The 23,351-nt window shown below is 36.3% G+C and overlaps 1 protein-coding gene across 5 annotated transcripts in view; it reads right to left on the bottom strand.

Annotated features, from left to right (window-relative positions):
• Positions 1-23,351, bottom strand: part of LOC112044092 (uncharacterized) — a 121,813-nt gene that overhangs the window by 85,146 nt on the left and 13,316 nt on the right. For 3 of the 5 annotated variants that reach the window (XM_052882492.1, XM_052882488.1, XM_052882489.1), the window contains exon 2: positions 16,055-16,347. In XM_052882492.1, coding sequence (XP_052738452.1) covers positions 16,055-16,199 — 145 coding nt within the window. In that variant the 5' untranslated portion in view covers positions 16,200-16,347. Of the gene's footprint in view, positions 1-16,054; positions 16,453-23,351 lie in introns of all 5 variants that reach the window. The other 2 variants (XM_052882491.1, XM_052882490.1) reach the window with 2 other exon arrangements.

A 23,351-nucleotide genomic window follows, 5' to 3' on the forward strand; every position in this document is an offset into this window, starting at 1 on the left:
TCCCGTTCCCGTGGGAATACGGGGATAATATATAGCCTATAGCCTTCCTCGATAAATGGGCTATCTAACACTGAAATAATTTTTCAAATCGGACCAGTAGTTCCTGAGATTAGCGCGATTAGCAAATAAACAAATTCTTCAGCTTTATAATATTAGTATAGATTAAATTGTCTTAAATATAGGTACCATTCATCTGCCCTAATTATTTTATAGACTACAGTGATCGTCTACGACTTAGTTCTCCTGAAATTCTGTTTATACGAATCCCCATTGATTTTCCGGGATAAAAACCTACAAGATATAATCCATTTTGATTCCAAAGACGAATGCCCGTCGGCCAATACAAACTTTTTTTTGATAAAGTAATAATTTAATTATTGTAGTATAGTGTAGTGTATTGTAGTGTATTGTAGTAGTAGTAGAACTAGCAAGTTTTTTTTAGATATAAGTAAAAAGACGGATGGTTAGGGTAGGCCAGGTCCAGGGATGGGCATTTCAGCTAAATCGGTTAAATTTATAATGAATTTACAGCACTGATTTGAATAATTCCGTCACCAATGGAAAGCTACATCATCAGCGTGTAAAATAGGCTATATTCTATCCCCGTATTCCCACGGAAATGGGATCTACCCTTGGAAAACCGCGTGGGGTCTGATTGTCTATACTAATATTATAAAGCTGAAGAGTTTGTTTGTGTGTTTCATTGATTGAACGCGCTAACTCAGGAACTACTGGTCCGATTTGAAAAAAATATTTCATTGTTAGATAGCCCATTTATCAAGGCTATAGGTTGCATTGTATCCCCGTATTCCTACGGGAACGGAAACCACGCGGGTGAAACCCGCGGCGTCTACTAGTATGTTATATGCACGAATGTTCTGCAGACAGTTAGCTAATGATGGTGGTCATGCTACATTTGTGGTCACCATGGTCAATGGTGTAGAGGTGCCATTAGGATAAAGTTCTAATTCGCCTATTGTGGATAACTCATACTTAGTTAGCTAAGGATGTCTTATAAAAGATAGGAAAGTTAGTGCGGCAAACTTTGTATACATTTCAAGTTTATGGACGTCCAATAAATACTGAATTGTCATTTTGTGATAACAACTTGATTTATTTAGAAATAGCTTTTACTGGTTCCTCCTCTAATACAGCTCTAAGCATCATTCGTGTGAACTTTTGTTGTGACCCGGCTCGACATCGATACTTAGCCATACTAATATTGTAAATGCGAAAGTCTGGCTGTCGGTCTGTCTGTTACTTTTTAACGGCCAAGCTACTAAAACGATTTGGATGAAATTAGATGGTCCATTTCAGGTCCACTCTTGTACCCCGTATCATTAAAATTTAAAAAATACAAGTATTTTATTAAAATCAAAATAATCTTACTAAATAAAAAGAAATAAATAAAATTAAAACCCAAGTTTTCGAGTTATATCAAGATGGCAAACATAAATCAACTATGACATGAAAATTGACAGCAAACGTCAAAACGACTACTGCGTTGAAAACGTCATCAATCCGCCATTATTACCCATAATAGTGTTGCATTTCTTGGGAGAGAATAAATATTATTTCGAAAGAATTAAAGTAAATTCGTAGATTTGTATAATCGAAAATAGTTAAAAAAATTATTTTCTTGTATTTCCGCCAGGGTACAACTGAAAAGTTGGAGAATGCACCTCCAACTTTTCAGTTGTACCCCAGACTAGATTCGCACCCACACCCTCCGGAATCGGAGGCACAGGTCTTATCCACTGGGCTATCAAGGAACTGTGAATAATTGATAGAATATCTTTATAATAGTCACATCACCTAGAACTGACAGAAAACCCTCTACTACTATTCATTCTGAAACCGGAGCATCATCAGATAATGTTGTCTCTACTCAAATGTCGACACTACTTAGTAGAGTCAACAGCCTCTGATTATCTCTCATCCTAGTGTCCAAAAAAGAAGAGAAGAGAAAAGAGCTATGTTATGTTTAGAACAGGTTTTACAACTTTAATAAGCTTTCGGAAAATATCATATTCAAAGAGCAGCCCAGGTGATCACAAGAGTTCTGATGACGGTAAGCACTAGGTCATCTAAAGGAAAAGATTAGACGAAATACTAAGAGTATGCATTATTGTTGGCAGCCTCCTTACAGTTCTATGAAAGTATGAATAGAAACAGATAGCGATGATGACGCGGCAGCTCCTAGACTAATAAATATTATTTTCCACTTAGGGGTGACTCGTCAAACATACTTGTGAAGCCAAAATAAGCACTTTTCCGTTTTTTCTGCGTCTATTTGTATTGGCATGCTGCCAGTAGGGAGATTTTAATCGCGTCCCCTGCTGGTGTATTGGCATTTTGCTTCTATGACTATACAGTATACACGTATACGATAGTTGTGACTTTTGATATTTTCTCTTGACATTTCGATACTGCAGATAGCTCAATTGTTGAGGGGCCGGACTTAAATATGATTCTGTCCCGGGTTCTATTATTTTAAATTTTTGTCGTTCTCACTCTCATTAACGGATATAGAGCTCTATAAATAGATACCTAAATGGGAAAAAATCATAATTTATACGAACGAGTATATAATTTAACATTAAATAAACGAATAATTTCACCGCGGCTAGTTGCCTCGACTTGTGACAGAAGGGCTGGCTCATTTTTTGTCCAAAGGATTAGCCTGGCTGTCCAGCGCGGAAATGCAGCCAGTATTCTTGCCACCATTCCACATGAGCATGATTTGTCTAGTTTTTAGGATAAGTTAGCTTAAGTTCCATATCGTATTCTTTCTCAATAAAAAAAACACATTAAATTAAATGTAAGTACTTATTTATTTATATGTAAACTTATAACAAAGATAACAAATAATCAAAAATACATTATTCCGATGCAAGTTTAACTTATAATACTCATAAGGGTCTCAGCACACATACCAATTCGAAAAGGACCGTCCTTCTGAGTTGGTATGTACGCTAAAATAAACCTACAAACCATCGGCCTCTACAACTAACCATTCATCGTGTTGTCATTGTGTAGTCTTGGGGTGTGATTTCACTATTTTATTCTTGTCGATGTAATATTTACTTATAACAAGTCTTATTAGAACTTGAACTTTATTTCTATGGGATGTCAAAAATACAATGTCGCTAACAACGTAGTTGCTATGGAAATGATGATGTCACATCGCTGTAACTTTACAGAATTTAGGGGCTGCTTTCGGCGTTACGTAAGCGCGAAGAGCGATGGCCCATTAGGGCATTGCGGTGCGTTGCGTCGTGGCTGCGTCGACGACATTCCATTAATTGCGTAGCGTGAACGCAAGCAAGGTTTCAACGAAGAAAACGGACAATTGACAGTGCTCATTTGTTTGGTATGCATTTTTGCTGTGAGAGAGTGTTGAGACAGACTAGGTGCGCGCGTCTTCCTCTTGCGTTGCGACGTAATGCGTCATCGCAACGCAGGTGTGACATACAAAGCGTTTACACAATGCAACGAAGTAACGAGGCATCGCTTGGAGCCGAGTCAATGTTTCGTTGACGGCGAGGCGATATGGTTACGATACCTCGTCGAGTAGATATGTGAGCTACGAGCCTAAGGCTCGCAGCGCTTCGGCAAGTTTCCGTGAGACAGCACTCGGGGCGCGCGTGGCGACGACAGCGTCAGGCACACGCTGTATAACTTATGACAACGATGTGTTGTGCAGTTTATGCACTATTTTTAACCGACTTCAAAAAAGGAGGAGATTCTCAAATTGTCGTTGTCAAATCTTTTTTTTATAAGTTAAAGTAGTCGATGCCCGCGACTTCGTATACGTGAATATCTGTTTTTTATTCTGCGGGAACCGTGGATTTTTTTCCGGATTTAAAGGACCTTATATAATTTCTTACTAACTAAAGATAACTTCCAATGGAAGTCATTAAAGTCGCTTTTGGACAAACAGACAGACAAAAAACTCCAAATGCTAGTTTGTAGCTTTTTTAGTGTGTTATTTAACTCTATAACGATCATTATTAAATATTAATTATTATGTACGACAAGAATGGTGTTCTCCAAGGCACGGATATCATCATCAATTTACCAACTCCGGACTGAGAGTTTTCTTTTTAAATAGGCCAACCCTCCAATCTAGGACCTCGGGATCCAAAGCGTGAGTGGACCAACGAGGGGAGTATATTATACTAGAATTCAGTTTTTCACAAATCCCGCGGGAACCATGGATTTTTCCGGACGAAAAGTAGCTTATGTGTTGATCCAGAGTAAAATCTATTTCCATTTCAAATTTCGCTTCAGTAGCCGCAGCGTAAAAGAGGAAAAAACATACTAACACACTTACACACAAACCTTCGCTTTTATAATATTAGTGTGATGTAATTTCAATTACCTTTCATCTAGTCTGTTTTGTAAGGTAAAGGATTAATCTTTAAAATTGAAATAGTTAACTTGAAAAAAAACAGTAAACTCGTACTAAATCACAGCGCAAAAGCTCTCATAGTTGGAAATTTGGCTCTCCTCGATCTGAGTAGACGCTAATACAAACTTTGCTGAATTAAGTTAACATGCTCCCGCTTTGACTCAATGAAACATACATTTATGTTATCAATATATCTAGTTAATCAAACTTTAGTCTTAGTAGCTAAGCATTCACTTAATCTAATAATGTACCAGCGGCGAAGAGTCCATACCGGCCGATTCCCGCCGGGTTATCTGTTAAAAATCCAAACATACATCCATGTTTTTCATGATTGAAATGATTAAATATGTATGGATGCATGAAATGAAGAAATCGGAGTTTGTATCCAACGGTAAGAATTTCCTTATCTTTGGGTCGATTTACCTTCGTCAATATTCCATCCTTCGCCACTGTAATGCTAAATGTAAGCATGGATTTATTGTAGGTACCTATTAGCTGTTGATTTTCTTGAATAAATAAATAAAATATTAACTTAATATGAAAAAACTTGTATTACTTAATTAAGTACCTAATTACGTATTTGTCTATCTAGATAAAAAAACCCAGAACACATAATATAAATAAAATATAAACTTGATTTGAAAATACTATCAACGTCTATACTAATATTATAAAGCTGAAGAGTTTGTTTGTTTGTTTGATTGAACGCGCTTATCTCAGGAACTACTGGTCCGGATTGAAATATTCTTTCAGTGCTAGATAGCCCATTTATCGAGGAAGGCTATAGGCTATATAATGTATCCCCGTATTCATATGGGAAAGGGAACCACGCGGGTAAAACCGCGCGGCGTCTACTAGTCATTTATAAAAGTACATTAAGATCATTTACAGCGTTTACGGTCGTTGAAATTGGTACATTAACCAATCTAGTCATAGTAAATCTGTAGCATTTTTTATAGCAATGAAGATAGGGATGTCCTAACTTCATTGCTATGTTGCATCCATCCGTAGATTGTTTTATTAAAAAGTACCTTCTAAAAAAGCTAAACCACGCTAAGTTCTAAAGTATAAAATTCGCACATACTCGTAGCACACACTCACAGGAGCCGCCCGAGCCGCGTCGCCTCAAACGCAAACTTTGCTAAATTAAGTTAACACGCTCCCGCCTTGGTTGCACGACCCGCGTATGGTTCGTAGACGAAGTTTTTTTTATATTGACTTTTATATTTGTTGGAAATATAGTCAGATTTAGAATCTAATAGAAGATTGTGGTCTAACACAAGACTGTCAAAAAAAAAAACATACTAACGAGTAATTATTGAAATAAGGAATAATAGGCTACAACCCTGAGCGCACATATGCACAATTTTGTCTTTAATTCCATTATATATTTATGAATATATAAGTTTTACACTTCCTGAACACGCAACTCGAAATTGTAGATAATATTTAAGTATTAGTCGTTAAAATAACGTTCGTTGTTGACCACAACTAACATTCAGTTGATTATAAATTTCCTCTTTTAAGCGCCTCATTTTTCATGCGCTAGTAAGACATCTAACACTATTTTATATCATTTTTATACTTATTGACTTTCTGTAAAATAAGTTTTCGACTAGCCGGACCCCGCGGTGTCACCAGTGTATTTCCCGTTCCTGTAGGGGTATAAAATATAACCTACGTTACTACTCATTACATCAGTTACCTTCCAGTAAAGTACTGTCAAAATTGATTCAGCCGTTTCAAAGATTAGCCGTAGCAAACAGAACAAATAATTGATATTAAAACTTAGCGTAGCTACCTTACACGATTTTATTTAGCGAAAAGCTGTCATTTGACCACTCTACGAAACTACTACAAATCTATTAGCTGATTCGAAATATTCGTTCACTATTTTGTCAATATCATTAGGCCTTTAGCCTTTATTGATGTCTCAATACAGCATACTGATCTCTCTACACTACTCTATTAGGTTACTTAGTGTTACAAGTTCCTCGATTTCAGGTAGTATTAACATTCATTATATATGTTATTGTAAAGGGTCATCAGTGTTGGTATAAATAAGAGGTTATTTGATGACTTGAGCTCAGTTGTTTGTTAGGCAGCGTAGACACCGTCACGCTGCCAGTCGCGTTCGTTATTTTGTGCAATAATGTTTTGTGTTGTAATTATTGTTTATCATAAATTGTTAAGTGTGGGCATGGAGAAATTGTCGGGAGGTGAGTGTTAATGCATTCTAAAGGGATTCCTTAAACCTACTCTCAAGTCCTGGGACCTGCTCAAGGTGTATCCTCTACCACAAAATAATGGTACAATCACTGTCGCTGCTATACATCACGACACATAAGCGTCTTCAGTATATTAAGTATGAGAAGATAATATACTTGATGTATATTATCTCCGTATCGTGGAACTTGGGTGATTACAGAGCCTGTTTATCAATTAGTACTGTCAGGTGGAAAGTTTTTGCGGGGGTAGCTATCGAGGGACCTTTAGGTATACCTATGGATACGTGTAATAGGTAGTATATCTATTTAAAACTGTAGCTTCGGTTAGTCTGGTAGTAAGTATGTACCTATACTTATTGCGTCATTTTGGTTGAGTCTTTTTTTTTTATTCTTTACAAGTTAGCACTTGACTACAATCTCACCTGATTGTAAGTGATGATGCAGTCTAAGATGGAAGCAGGCTAACTTGTTAGGAGGATGAAAATCCACACCCCTTTTCGGTTTCTACACGACATCGTACCGGAACGCTAAATCGCTTGGCTACGTCTTTGCCGGTACTGCGGTAACTAGCCACGGCCGAAGCCTCCCACCAGCCAGACCTGGACCAATTAAGAAAATCTCAATCGGCAAAATCTAAATCTCAATAAATAAAAAAAAAAATATACTTAAACAATAATAATACATCACTATCTAGCCCAAAAGTAAGCATACAGAGTAGCTTGTGTTATGGTACTAAGATATTTGATATTATAATATTCATATACATGAATAAACGGTTGGAAAGGTTACTGCACTATTGATGAATTTCTAAAGGCCATTGGTTCTTCAGTTCATCTTCATACAGGTAGTAAAAATAAAAGAAATATTTTCAAAAGAGCAACTGTTGAGTTTCTTGCCTGCTCTTCTCAGCAGAACCTGCCTTCCGAACCGGTGGTAGTGTCTTTACAAATAAACAAACTTACAAAAGTGCTTGTAACAAAGCCTACTTGAAATAAATTAATTTTGATTTTGCTTTTTAAATTGGTCCAACGTGTTGAAGGATTTTCGTTATCGCTGGTCTCAGTGGTTGACCACGCACCATTAGTTGACCATTGTCTAATATATAATTTATGATTGAAAAGTAAATAATATTATAATTGTAAATAAAAAGTGTGTGTCAGCTCCGACGCACTAGACTGTCTACTGTATACGATTATGTTGCCCCGCAGCAAAATACACTATGTACGTCTCAATATCCACGCCTGAAAAGTGAAAGGTGCGCAGAATAGGTTACGCAAAAACGTGACGCTATCATTCGTTCATCGAATTTTACTGCCCATATTTTTTCATACCGGGGGCTATATATGAAAAAATGGTTCTTAAGGAGTAAACTTCAAAAAATAAAATCCAAAATGCATGACTAAACAAAGCCTATTTATATGCCGTCAAATTATTTAATTACCGGCGTTATTAAATCATTATATAATATCACGATGTCACGATATTATAACTCCCAAGAGCCCAAATCTTATAAATTCCAAGTTTATCTACCTATACCATGTTATACTAAACTTGATGCGAACGTCGCAGGCGATCCCTGAAGACTCATACATCGATATTAACTGCTAACTCTGTGGCAAGGTCTTTATCATCTAGACATGTGTAGGCCAAGCTAATGTGACTCCTATGACACTTATCATAAAGTATGTAATGGTATTCACTGTTGTAAAACCATTTAGAGGTAAACAATGGCCCAAGTTCTGCTTTGATGTGATAAATTTGTTTCTGAGATATATTATAATGTGCAGTTTATAAAAAGACAACAGTTGTTAAAAGTATTTCTTGTCGTGAAACTAGCTGAACGGACGGAATTTTTAATCATCATTATCAACCCATATCTGGCTCACTGCTGAGCTCGAGTCTCCTCTCAGAATGAGAGGGGTTAGACCAATAGTCCACCACGCTGGCCCAATGTCGATTGGCAGACTTCACACACGCAGAAAATAAAGAAAATTCTCTGGTATCTATAGGTTTCCTCACGATGATTTTCCTTAACCGTTTGAGACACGTGATATTTAATTTCTTAAAATGCACAACAACTGAAAAGTTGGAGGTGCATTCCACGCACCGAATTCGTACCCACGCCCTTCGGAATCGGAAGCAGAGGTCATATCCACTGGGCTATCACGGCTCTTTTAATACATAGTAATAATTGTTGTAAGAAACAGATGGTCCACCACAGGGCAAGTGAGGACGTCCATCACCTGAGGTGTAGGTGTTAAGCCTCATATATGTATACCTGTAGGTACCCAACGATATTAGATATGTTACGTGCCTACAAAATCATCGCAAAAAGTGATCAGAATTTACATTTAGTGCATACATGCACAATTTTGTTTTTAAATATTTATGTATATACATATACAGTGTTTGCAAATGCTGAAAACTCGAGATTGTATAAATATTTAGGTATTATTTATTTAAATAACTTTCGTTGTTTACTTTGCGGCTCAATTAAATTAAGACAATTATCCGATTTTGTTCGTCTCAATTTTGATGTGCTAATGACATATCTCTATTATAAATCTTTGCCTGTAACTGAAACTTTGTTTTATATGAAAATATCTACATTGTGTTTTACTTAAGCTCAGTTGTTTGTTAGGCAGCGTAGACGCCGTCACGCTGCCAGTTAATGTTTTGTGTTGTAATTATTGTTTATTATAAATTGTTTAGTTGTGGCATCTTTGTGTTCATCCGATTTATTTCCGTTATTTCACTAGTAAAATATTAAACCCATATCATCCATTTTTGATAACACAGTAATACATAATTAAATTAAAACGCATGCCCTACTGCGATCTGCGGACATCAAACTAGACCAATTGGATTAACAATATACGCTTAACCGGATTCGAACCTGGGACTTTACACTGCTGACTTATTTCTAAACAACTAAGGCCCTTACCCTCTTAACCCATTGAGCTATTGAATTTTCCTTGAAGATACTCAATTAAGACGTATTAGTCGATTATGGGTTGAAAGGCCTCAGTCAAGAGGATCGTCAACGAATCACTGAAAGGATTATACCTACTTGGCCTAAATTAAAAGCATTTTGCAAGTTAAAAGACTGGGTAGATCATGTGAGATAGATAGAGAGCGTAATATTGACATAGTTCTAAAGATATTTAATTTATAAGAGGACGGGACTTTGACGCGTGGGTTACATAATTGGAACATTAGAAAAAAAAATCCCAAGACCTGGACTAATTAAAAAACTCAGTCGGCCCAGCCGGGGATCGAACCCAGGACCTCCGTCTTGTAAATCCACCGGGCATGCAACAGAAAAATATGTTTAATTCAATATTAACAGATAAGATAATATATGATTTGCTTTTAACTGGTATTTTTTTTTTATTCTTTACAAGTTAACCCTTGACTACAATCTCACCTGATGGTAAGTGATGATGCAGTCTAAGATGGAAGCGGGCTAACTTGTTTTAGGAGGATGAAAATCCACACTCCTTTCGGTTTCTACACGACATCATACCAGAACGCTAAATCACTTGGCGGTACGTCTTTGTCGGTAGGGTGGTAACTAGCCACGGCCGAAGCCTCCCACCAACCAGACCTGGACCAATAAAGAAAATCTCAATCGACCCAGACGGGGATCGAACCCAGGACCTCCGTCTTGTAAATCCACCGCGCATACCACTGCGCCACGGAGGCCGTCAAAATTTACTTTTAACTGGTATGAAATAATCGTCAGGTTCTTATTAATTTAATTTATATTATGCCTTTTTTGTTAAAAAATACTAAAAGTATTATTATTTTTATTGAAATCAAAAAGAAATTGAAATAAATAGGAAAAGGTTCATCGTTTTACTAAAACGTACGTGCCTGAACGTTAAAGTAGAAAATCAGTAATCGCTTTAAGAAAATCTAAAAAGAAAACTGAACAGTTAACCGGAGAAATCATTGGCATTAATTTGTGCAGTCGTGGATATCTAAACTTTTAGATGCACAGTGCAATTTTGTGACACTTTTACTATTAACTTTATTAGTGTACCCACTTAATTTGGTTACTTTTTATTGGGTATAGTTTAATATTTCAAATTAAATGCAGCGTCTATGTAAACTTTTTAAGCTTAAAGTTCTTTGAACTTCTCAAATGTCTTAAAACTTTGAAATAGAATATTGTTGTGAAAAAGTTCAGTATAAAATCATAAAATTTACACTGAGATTCTAAGAACGGACAAAATAAGAGACATCCACTATAATTTGGTTGTCAAAATTTATTTATTTAAATTAAGCTCAGATTACAAGAACTTATGAAACGTCAGGTATGTTAACAGATAATGGTGTTAATAAAACTCGAAATCTTAAAATTAAAGTTACGTATTAATAAGCACATAGAACAAAGTAATTCAAAAGTCGTCAATCTTTGTATATTTGTTATAGCAAATCTGTATTTCACTTGAGCCTTTCTATTTCAAATTTTTAGTATATCAATGGTTCAACTTGATTTTTCTCCGCCGTTAATTTTAATTGAGCGACCTGGGTAACCTATTTATAGCCTTTTCAGACTCCAGGCTTAATACGGATTCCCTCTCGTGTTTTATAATGAAAAGTAAAGCGTGTTAAGTGTCAGCTCATTATACTATGCTACTTGTGCGTATTTATGTGAAATATTCATAATTATCATGCATCTAGGGTTTATGTATCTGACTGAATAATAAATTTATCATTTCTGTTGCTCACCATTCATCATGAGATTGACGTCCACTTGGACGTAGGCCTAATTTTAGTAGACCTTCCTCCTAAGATCTTTGTTTTATATGTACAAAAAGGTGTTTAAAATAAAATGATTGGAATATATATCTTCTAAAGGAGATGGTCCAAAATTGTATGGAGCCCAGGTCCAGTTTTAATGATACGGGGTACAAGAATGGACCTGAAATGGACCATCTCCTTTATTTATTGTGTATAATGTAATGTGCAACTGCCTTAATAGTATTTAACAAGATATCATCTACAAGACAAGATCGTCAAAGGAGAGGTGTTGATTTCGGCAATGCTCTCAGAGCGGATAGCTTTAGATGAAGTTTAACCACAAGCCTTTGTGTTGCTCGTCAAAGAGGAACTATGCTACGTTTACTGTGTGTTACTTAAGCCTAGTATTAAGAGGCCCTGGGCCTTGCCGGCGCGCTCGATACATCGGATGTTTTGTTTCTGTTACAACCTATTTAAAATATTGAATAGAACAGAAGCAACTGTGTATGTGTGTGTGAAGTATGCCAATCTGCATTGGGCCAGCGTGGTGGACTACTGGCCTAACCCCTCTCATTCTGAGAGGAGACTCGAGCTCAGCAGTGAGCCGAATATGGGTTGATAATAATAACTGTGTATGTGTAGATGTGTGTGTGTGTTGGAAAGATGATAAGAATTTCCAAAAGTAAATTGTTGTTTTAGTTCTTATTCTATATTTATATTGGCTTACATTTGAAGCCTTTCAATGTAATTAAATTTTAATTAATCATTCTTTACAATATTAATAATATACTAGTGTATGCTTGCAACCCCGTTAGCCTCTGCCTCTGATTCCGGAGAGTGTGGGTTCGAATCCGGTCCAGGGCATGCACCTCCAACTTTTCAGTTGTGTGCATTTTAAGAAATTAAATATCATGTGTGTTAAACGGTGAAGGAAAAACATCGTGAGGTAACCTGCATATCAGAGAATTTTCCTTATTCTCTGCGTGTTTGAAGTCTAGCAATCCGCATTGGTAGTTGTGGTATTGTAGGGGGTAATCTCTAGACCTACTGAACCGATTTTGAAAGTTCTTGTACTTGGTCTTTATATTCTCACGGGAACGGGAACTACGCGGGTGAAACTACGAGCCGCCGGCTAGTCATTAATAAGTGCGTAGTGTTGGAACTCCTAAAACATAAAAGCTATTGATAATAAAACCCACCTGTTAATCTAGAGAAGTTCTTTAGAGCTTTACTTAGTAACAAGTTAGGTTCGGTAGCCCAGCGTGCAATATATCGTTTATTATTCACGGGCAGATCTCATAAAGGTGCTTTAGTGGATACTCAAACACAGTTTACGAGTTAGTTAGGAGCTAGACGTCTGTAAAGTTGAGAAGCGTTGAGTTTACAGCAAGTTTCCAAAAAAGTTACGTTTTCCAAAAAAAAGTATGTTCTGTACACGACTCCTACGATTTGGTCGAAAACTACGTATTACGTAAATAATTTAAAGGTTTTTTCTAGAAAATATTGACTCTAAGAAAAAAAAATCGTTGTTTTCTGTGACACAATCATTAAGCCTTATTGGAGGGGAGGGGGAATATTGGCACATTTAATTTAATTAATATTATAAAGCTGAAGAGTTTGTTTGTTTGTTTGATTGAATGCGCTAGTCTCAGGAACTACTGGTCCGATTTGAAAAATTCTTTCAGTGTTAGATAGCCCATTTATCGCGGAAGGCTATATATTTATCCCCGTTTTCCTACGGAAACGGGAACCACGCGGGTGAAACCGCGAGGCGTCTTCTAAACTACTACTATTAAAATGAATCAAAAACAATGACAAAAAGGCGACGACTACAGGATCATGACCACACCATCTTCTCTACAATCATGTTTTTTGACACTAATATTGTAAAACCAAATGTTTGTGTGTATGTAGGTATGTTTGTCTTGTCGCAAATATACCCGATTTTATTGAAATTCGGAATGGAAATAGATTAATATTAGGCTTTTTGTTCTTGCCGCGTTGCAACGACTTGCGGTACGGACGGCTTCAGTGTGTGCGTTTCGTGGCGTTCGAGCCGTCCACATCTCTTGTTGTGTAATTCTTTATGAGTTACTTGGGATAGGCGGGGAGAGTGACTCGAGTCGAAAAGGGGAGTGTTTGATAACAGTTAAAGGATCCTTTAACCCTACACATAACGTTCACAAGTGCGTGACTCCACTCAAGGTCATTCTCTGCCATTCTAGAGTCTTTATTTGGTAACAATTTGATTTGTTATTAAGTTGTTCTGACAAATGTTGTGAATTATTAACCTTTGTTCGACGTTAGTGTCTTATTTTTGTAATCACTTTTGAGTTTGCTAAAATTTTTATCCTTGATTTGTAAAAAACTGAATTTCAAGCGAACGAAGCCGTGGGCATCTGCTTGTATATTCTAGGTACATCTATGTCGGGTCTGCTCGCCGTTACGTCATTAGAATTTCAGTGTACCCTTGAGCTATTGAGTCAGCCGTTACATAACAAGGAATAAAACAGCTAGCAACATTTTTCCATCAAAGGCTGAGGCGGCCGGCGTGACGCGCGGGTACAAGGGGGCGGTTTCAGACAATAGTTCCGAAAAAACAGGCCCTTTGTTTCCCCGGACCCTCTGACAGCAATTAATGTTGTATTTTAACTTTATGCTGCTGGCACACGAGCCGGATGTATCTTATTCGCTGTTTCATCAATTATATCATTTGAATTAACTTTGTGGGTATTCTAAATAATAATCTTTGTATCAGACATAACCATAATTTGTTGCTAACAAGAATAGAAGTGTGAACACTAAATTAGTACAACTAACAACCTTACTTACTAACCTAACTGTTAAAAACCGAGGTGCTTGCCACTGATGTCTCTATAAGAGGGGGGAAATAGACACGTATTAAAATAATCCAAACTAATATTATAGGTAAATTCGAATGCAAGTGTGTCTATTGGTCTGTTCTTCTAACGACTTAACCACTGAATCGATTTGGATGCAGTTTGGTACAACTTTGGCAGAACATAGGCTAGAACACAGAATTTGACGCGAACAGAGTCACGGGCATCCGCTAGTATATTAAAAAAAATGTTTATTTTAGCATAATACAAATTTATATTACTAACGATGAAATCTCATGGTTTCATTTGGCAGGCTTGGAAACAGATTCTTTACTAATAGTACAAGATCCAATATAAAAATTATGTACCCTCATCTGTTATTGAATTGGGGAAATAAATAATAGAAAATCTTTGATTAATCAAAGTAGAAAATATTCACATTTACACATTGCACAAAGGTTGCCTAGTTAAATTTTGACCGAACAGTATTAAATGATTATTTTTTTTAATTTAAACCTCCTTCCCTCGTTGGTTAATTAAAAAAATCGTACACTAGATAATAGAATATACCCCAAGAAAAAATAATTGAAAAAAGTAAAGGTCGCTGCCTTCACATTGCAACTGTGGGCTTGCCAGATATAAACAATTAAGTAATGTTATTTAAATATACCCTTATTCGTCTAATAATATCAAATGAAAGCTTATTTATGCTTAATTTAACTGTATTAGATTGTCTTTGATCTAGTTTATGGTGTCTTAGATTTTGTATAAAAAATGTGTTTGGCAGCAATTTAACTAGGCAACCTGTTTGCAATGTGTCACTGTGAACATTATCTATCATTTATTTCATAGCACTAATAAATAACAGATGAGTGTATACATTTCTAATGCCGGATCTTAGACCATAAGCAACAGGGGTGAAATTATAATAACAGCATAATTATGACATTACGAATAATGGCCCGGTGTGAGCTCAGCATTTTGTGACGACTCAATAGAGTTGTAACTAGCGGCACCTGCCCCGTGCGCCGGATATTGGCTGTTTAACGATTTGTTTAAATATTACAAAAAATATCTATTGTGTTTATTTACATATTTAGAACTTAATTATAATGAAAAAAGAGGGGTTGTATTTGAGTTTTGTATAATAGATTGTTATTGAAATGTGTGGGTTAAGGAGGGTAGGTAAAGGTAAAGAGAACCAACTCAAGCCGGGATGTATCTACAAGTGATTGTTCAAAATCGATTTACTATTAAAGCATTACGAAATATAAATAAAGCAGGAGTTTAAAGCGAGTTATAAGAATAAGAGCTCGGCACTAATTATTCGGGCATGCTTCGGACAGTTTGTGGTATCTACCTAAAGCCTTTGGTTCAAATTTTCAGAATCTTAGGAAGCAAATTGGTTGCCATTAACACAGTTGTATTTCTACTGTTGTGAATGGACGTCATACCGCATTTTATTGTAAATCGATAAAAACTGCATACGATGATGTAGTATAGCGCATATTACATGTAGCCATACAAGCTTTTACAAGCCTTTGTAGTGTAGAATGAAGTAAAAATCACACTAATATTAGAAAGGCGAAAGTTTGAGTGTAAGTGTGTAAGTGTATAAGTATGTTTGTTCCTCTTTTACGCTGCAGCTACTAAACCGATTTGGCTAAAATTTGGAATGGAAATAGATTTTGCTCTGGATTAACACATAGGCTACTTTTCATCCCGGAAAAATCCATGGTTCCCGCGAGATTTGTGAAAAACTGAATCCCACGCTGACGAAGTCTCGGGCGTCCGCTAGTTGACTATATGTGGTTAATACTCACCATCCTGTTTGACAGTGTTCCCCAGCGGGCCGCAGGTAGCCAGCCACACGAGGAAGATCCACCTCAGCATCAGCCCCGAACTGCCACCCCTCTGCAGCTCCGGCTGGTTGTGGAAGTGGCGCGCGGTCGGCCGGTGCCGCGCCATCGCGTGATCAACATTGACACTTCACTTCACTTCGCACTTTGCACTTCAGTTGCACTTCACTTTTGTATCGTACATAGTTTTGTTATTGTTTCACTTTTAGTGTCTAGTTTATAGATTGTAAATTATTTGTGTTGTTGTAAATCTGTTTCTGTTTGATAAATATTTGGTAACTATTGGTGCAACTATACCGGACTTACTTTTTTTAGAGCAACGGTTTACAATACAATTATATAAAACTGTCCTGTCTAATAGCCTGAGGCGTAGGTATTAATCAGGTGCATGTAATTATCCGTGATCGGAACACTGCAAAGCTGTAAATATTTCCCTGGACAAGCTTTGTCACCAAAACTCTACTAATATAATGAAACCTTAACATCGTTACATCTGCAAACATTGCTCTACGAAAAGTAAGATTGATGCATGCTTGTGGACGTCATAAGAATGCTCAAGCTCTGTCAAGCTCAGTCATACAGCGGGCGATGGAGAGAGGTTATACTCGTAAAAATACTCTTTACATTATCAAATTCAAATACTTAAGGGGTTTCAAAATATATGAAAACTATCGACATAGGTAATATCGAAATTCCTCAGTGCCTGAAGACAAAAGTCTTCGAACAGTGCGTGTTGCCAGTGATGTCCTATGGTTCCGAGACTTGGTCGCTAACTATGGGCCTCATAAGAAGGCTCAGAGTCACACAGCGGGCGATGGAACGAGCTATGTTAGGAGTATCTCTGCGTGATCGAATCAGAAATGAGGAGATCCGCAGAAGTACCAAAGTCACCGACATAGCTCAACGAGTTGCGAAGCTGAAGTGGCAATAGGCGGGGCACGTAGTGCGAAGAGCCGATGGACGTTGGGGTCCCAAAGTGCTGGAATGGCGACCCCGCACTAGTAAGCGCAGTGTTGGCCGACCCCCCACCAGGTGGACTGACGACATCAAGCGAGTCGCAGGGATTCGCTGGATGCAGGTGGTTTAGTATCGTGATGTTTGGAAGTCCCTACAAAAGGCCTATGTCCAGCAGTGGACGTCCATCGGCTGATATGATGATGATGATGATGATCGACATAGGTACAAAGGTAAAGTGGTACACAGGTCCAAGAGACGATGGATTATGGTCCCTATATTAACTGGTATATAGACCCCTGTAATAGAGAGCGCAGGTCTGGGTAATCCCCACAAGGTAGACAACAACACGAAGTGCAGCAGTTGGCGTTCATCGGCTCAGATGATGATAAAATTATAAAATGTTTAATATGCCTAAATGGTTCTACATCTTTGTTTTTGTAAGGATGCAAGGATGGAATTATGAAGAACCACGTACCAAGTGTTCTCAATAGGGCGTATTTGAAGTTCGATACAAATCTACTTTACTTTATGGAATTACTAACTGACGCTGATAGCCTTCCTCGATAAAAAAGCTATCTTACACCGAAAGAACTTTTCAAATCGGACCAGTAGTTCCTGAGATTAGCGCGTTCAACCAAACAAACAAACTCTTCAGCTTTATATATATTAGCATACATACAATGCGCGAGGCTAATAAGTAATTATGCCGCAAAAAAGGCTTCGGCCGCGTCTAACTTATAAGCATGATGACTACATCCGAGTTTGTCTATTAGTGTTCTGTTCTTTCTCTTAGGGCTAGCGTTTTTCTATATGACTGCATCGTCATTCGTCACCATTACGTGAGTTCGTAATTAATATGTAAAAACATGAGTATTGTTTAGGTATACCTAATCAAGTGGCTTACAAGCTTATATCAAACGGTATCTTGAATCAACATGAAAGGTTACTGTGCTTAACATACAAGTATTTTGTAGGGTGGCCATGAGAAAAGTATGTTAAGGAAAAATATGTAACCACAATATATTTTTTCCAGTTTCATTAATATTCTAATTTCTTAATTTAATAATTTTCATTTAGCTGTAATCGAGCGCAATGATTGACATTTAACTTTAAACTGTTTTTAAACGATTTCATTTTTATTAGTTACATTTTACAGTGATAAGAATTTGGCAAATGTCAAAAAACGTTCTACGAGTAAAATATAAAATAGAAAGCATTTTATTTATTCAGGTTGTAACGGTAAAATCAAAAGCAACATGATTGATAGTGTTGGTCAATTGTTAAGCTTGTTTTAGTTTAAAATATGTGAATAGAATTTTACGATCAATTAGGGGTTATTGTGGTTAAAGTTAGTTTGATTAACCGCATTACAATTCAAATACTCCATTTATATATACGATTATATTTCTAACATCACGCAGAAATTAAATTGAAATAGTTATTACTTTTTAACTGAAATATTTTAACCCTTGACTATTTTTATAAAATGAAAGTTGTTAATAAATATTTATTATTTTAAAGTGTTGAGGTTTGGAATTATATCAACAGTTTTATAGTACCTACTATTTTTTTGCTCTTTTTACACTAGCTTTGTATGATTTACATTGAATATATTGAATTACAAAAAAAAAAATGATTTCATAATAAGAGAGTACTAAACGGTACAAAAACTATTTTTTGTTTTGTCTGTTCTGGAAATTGCTTTGCGGTGAAATTTGATCAATTTGATGTTAAAGCTCAAATTAACGGCTAAAAAACTAAAACAATCGACATTGGTATTGAAATGTTCTCCAAAATTAGGTGATGACGAGTTTTATTAACTTATAGGCTGGATTTTGTATGTCCGTTCTCCAGACTAGTACCATGGTCACCCCAGTGAAGGTAACCTTAATAAATCAAAACGTTGAAACAGATCGTCGATAAGGCCTTTTAGCAGTAATGGACGGGCCGGCGACCCAGCTCTCGAATTGTGATTAATTCTTCTAATCTTCGTTAATACTTTGAACGGCCTTTAATGTTACATGGCTACGTGATTTCGATAAGTGGACATTTTGATAAACTTAATTTTTAAAATGACTGCCAATGGAGGGTTATGATTTTCATTTTATTTTTAGGCATTTGGCTGTAAGAAACAAAAATTATGTTAAAGGACAATGGCAAAAATATAGAATTACACAAATTCTTATGTTAAATACATATACCAAATACAAATGTCAATTATTTATGTATGTACCTATATATTATACTAATTGTGATATTTAAATAAATATTACATATTTGTGTTTAATAGTAATTCAAAAATCAAATAAAAATCAAAAATTATTTGTTTCAAGTAGGCTCATTTTACAAGCACTATTGACACGTCAGTTGACTATTTGTAAAGATTCTACCACCAGTTCGGAAGGCTGGTTCTGCTGAGAAGAAACCGGCAAGAAACTCAACAGTTACTCTTTTTAAAAAAAATCATTCAATAATTGTATGTAATAATACTTTCGTTTACTAGTTACTACAATCAGGCGATAAGCTGCTAATGAGGAGGTACATACGGCATAGTGCTATAAACAATAGCCTACGGGTGCGGCTAATAAAAATAATAACTAATTCAGATTTTCATTTTTGAGATAATCTTTTAATCCTTTTTCCGTCCGTTTAATTTTATTTTCGAGATAAACTGTAGCCCATCCGTTTTCAAAACACCGCCTATCTATGTACCTACCAATCATTCATCAATATTGGTATTGCGTGCCATAAAATACTTCCAGTCAGGTGTATATTTTTTATAATGGAATCCAAAAACGACTCAACTGTAACAACCCGTTTACTTAAACTATCATTATGACCCTACCGCTTAACATCTGCCATTTAATAAGCATTGAGGTCTTTATTATCTGTCAAAATTTCTTACTTTATATTAAGTCTTTACTTTGTAAAATCAGGATATTTTGTGTTCCTTCTGTCGATCACTAATAATTGTACCAATTTAATTACCTTTTTTATATCTCAATAAAAGTTTGACTGAGAAGTCTCGGAAAAAATTACGATTTACTCTATGATGACAACATAGTTTTAAGATGATAGCACGCTATCTTGGAAGGAGTATGTTTTAATTAATCCTTCTTCCTTATTAGCCAATAAACAGACCATAGAACTAATCTGAGTCGAATTCACGACCCCATGATCTAAGTCCAAAAATACTAACAACTGGATCAACGGGGCAATCACATAACTCCAGGGTTTTTTCAATTGTTATACTAATATTAAGAGAGACGTGATAGCCCAGTTGATTTGACATATGCCTTCGATTCGGAGGGCGTAGTTTTGAATCCGGTCCAGGGTATGATCCTCCAACTTTCTCCTCTATCTTCCAGTGAAAGTCCCATTATAACCGGTCTAGCCGTTTCGAAGATTAACTCGGACAGACAGACAGTTTGATAAAATACAGCTGTTTTGAAACTACAGACAGAGACTTTAATTTTGTTTAATGTATATTGCTATAAATAGGATATGTACAGTATATATCCTATTAATTTTAACAGTCTAATACAGAATGTAGGTATAGGAACTAATACCAAGCTTTGCCCGTCAGGCAGGCGTATATTAAATATTTGAAACCCCCAAGTCTACCGCACTGCAAGATAACAAGACAATGTAAACTCATTTTGCAAGAATCCAGTGTACGCATATCAAACTTTATACCCTCAGGGCAATAGTTGACAAAGTACGAGTAATGTTAGACCACAAACTTGGCTAACTAGAAATATGGCTATTGAGAATTTATGTTTTGAGTTATTTTTTTTAATTAAACTTTTTTATGGAGGGAATGGCTTGTAGCCCTTGTGATGCTAAAAGTTTGTATACATTTTACCATAGGTATTAAATATCACGAGTCTCAATCGGTGAAGGTATAACATCGTGAGGAAAACTGTCTGAGATTTTTCTTAATTCTCTACGTGTGTGAAGTCTGCCGATGCGCATTGGGCTAGCATGGTGATGATCTTTGGTTTCCATTTAGTGCTATACTTTAATTTATATTTTTATTTTCACTGAAAACCATAGTAGGTAAGTGGAACGGTACCAAAGTATTTTTACAAAACATTTAAAGAAGTTATTTTAGACAAAAGGCCTAGAACCCAGAGCTATAAAGTTAGTTTCATAAAAAAAAACAAGTTAGTTATAATAGAGCGGGCTACACTCGAAACTAAAAATGTGGGTACAGAATATCTCAAACCCACTCACTTCGAACACCTTTACAATTTAATTGGTTTTTAAATCGACCCGATGGTTTCGTGCGGTAGAAAAAAACCTAAGCGTTTTCAAACGACCAGGTATACCTACCTAACCTATATAACGAGATTCAAAAGGGATTCGTGGGTGTGTAGGCCGAGAGTTGGTGAACTATTTGAATAGTGTTTTGTAACGCGTCGAATGCAAACCTAAATGGAACCTCTTCGGTTATACTCTTTCTAAATTTAATTTGAATTGCCATATAATGCATAAACGCTGATCTGGTTGTAGCAAAAAAAATTAAGTTTTAATAAGATAACCACAAAGTTATATAACAAAAGCACCATCTCATCATTAACAACTCATATTCGGCTCACTGTTAAGCACGAATCTCCTTTTAGATGAATAGTTAGACTAAGTAATAGTCCTCCACGCTGACCGAATGCGGATTGGCAGACTTCACACACGTAGAGAATTGAGAAAATTCTTAGGTATGCAGGTTTCCTCACGATGTTTTTCCTTCACCGATTGAGTCACGTGATATTTAATTGCTTAAAATGCACATATCTGAAAAGTTGAAGGTACACGCCACGGGCCGGATTTGAACTTACGCCCTCCGAATCGAAGGCAGAGGTCATATCTACTGGACTATCCTCGCTCCATCTACAGGTCATCTAATACATTATACAATACAGAGTTATAATTAAGAACAGCAATATTTTTTTTGTTATCAAGGATAACAATACAAGCAGCGAAGATTTTAAATTTCAAATATCTTGTTCAGTATAATTTTCAAGCAAACTAGTCTTATCTAAATCAAAACCTTAATAAATAAATATAAAATCGCGTTCATCAATATGGATAGCTGTCTCTTAGACTAAGTTTAATACTGTGTTCTATTCACGTTGAAGTGAGATTTAGGTTTTTTTCCAGAGATCTTTAGATGGTTCTATTTTTATTTTAATAGCGGTGTCAAATAGTGTCGCCGTGAATAGCTTATTTAAGTAGATGTCAAAATAGAAAAACTTTTATTTCTTCTGTTAGATGAGTTTTGGTCCCTCCCTAAGTGACACCCTATTAATGTGGCATTGAAAGATACGTCTGAATATAATAAATTATAAACCGGCTTTAAAAAAGGGAGATTCTTTTTTCCACCCATACGTGCGTGTGTATGTTTGTATACGGCGATTTTAACAAAAACTATTGATACATATTGGGAAGGGTAATAATATAAATGAAATATTAGTCGTCGTTATCAACCCATATTCGGCTCATTGCTGAGCTCGAGTCTCCTCTCAAATTGAGAGAGTTTAGGCCAGTAGTTCACCACGCTGGCCCAAAGCGGATTGGCAGACTTTACACGCAGAGAATAAAGAAAATTCTCTGGTATGGAGGTTTCTTCACGATGTTTTCCTTCACCGTTTAGACACGAGATATTTAATTTATTAAAATGCACACAACTGAAAAGTTAGAGGTGCATGCCGTAGACCAGATAATATTAGTGCAGATATCAAAATTCGCGGAGCAAACGGGAACCGAACTAAAGTACCAATTATTGTCACACTGTGCTTGTCTGTCAATCCGCATTGGGCCAGCGTGGTGGACTATTGGCCTAACCCCTTTCATTCTGATAGGAGACTCGAGCTCAGCAGTGAGCCGAATATGGGTTGATAATGATGTGCTTGTGACGTGCTTTGTTTCACAACATTATGATTAAATACGTACACAAAGAAATAATTAAAAAATTAAATATCACGTGTCTCAATCGGTGAAGGAAAACATCGTGAGGAAACCTGCATACCAGAGAATTATCTTAATTATCTGCGTGTGTGAAGTCTGCCAATCCGCATTGGCCTTATCCCTCTCATTCTGAGAGGAGACTCGAGCTCAGCAGTGAGCCGAATATGAGTTGATGACGAAGACGTACACAAAGCCGCGGTCTACAGCTAGTTAGTGTATAAATGTGAAATTATTTTCAAGAACATTTTAAATAATTAAGTATTCTTTGAGTGTAGCGAAAAATTTCTTTACATTAAAATTCAAAATCTGAAAGAGGTAGTTAGTTTAACGTCGTGATTAA

Source organism: Bicyclus anynana, chromosome 7 (assembly GCF_947172395.1).
Source record: "Bicyclus anynana chromosome 7, ilBicAnyn1.1, whole genome shotgun sequence".
Taxonomy (NCBI): Eukaryota; Metazoa; Arthropoda; class Insecta; order Lepidoptera; family Nymphalidae; genus Bicyclus; species Bicyclus anynana.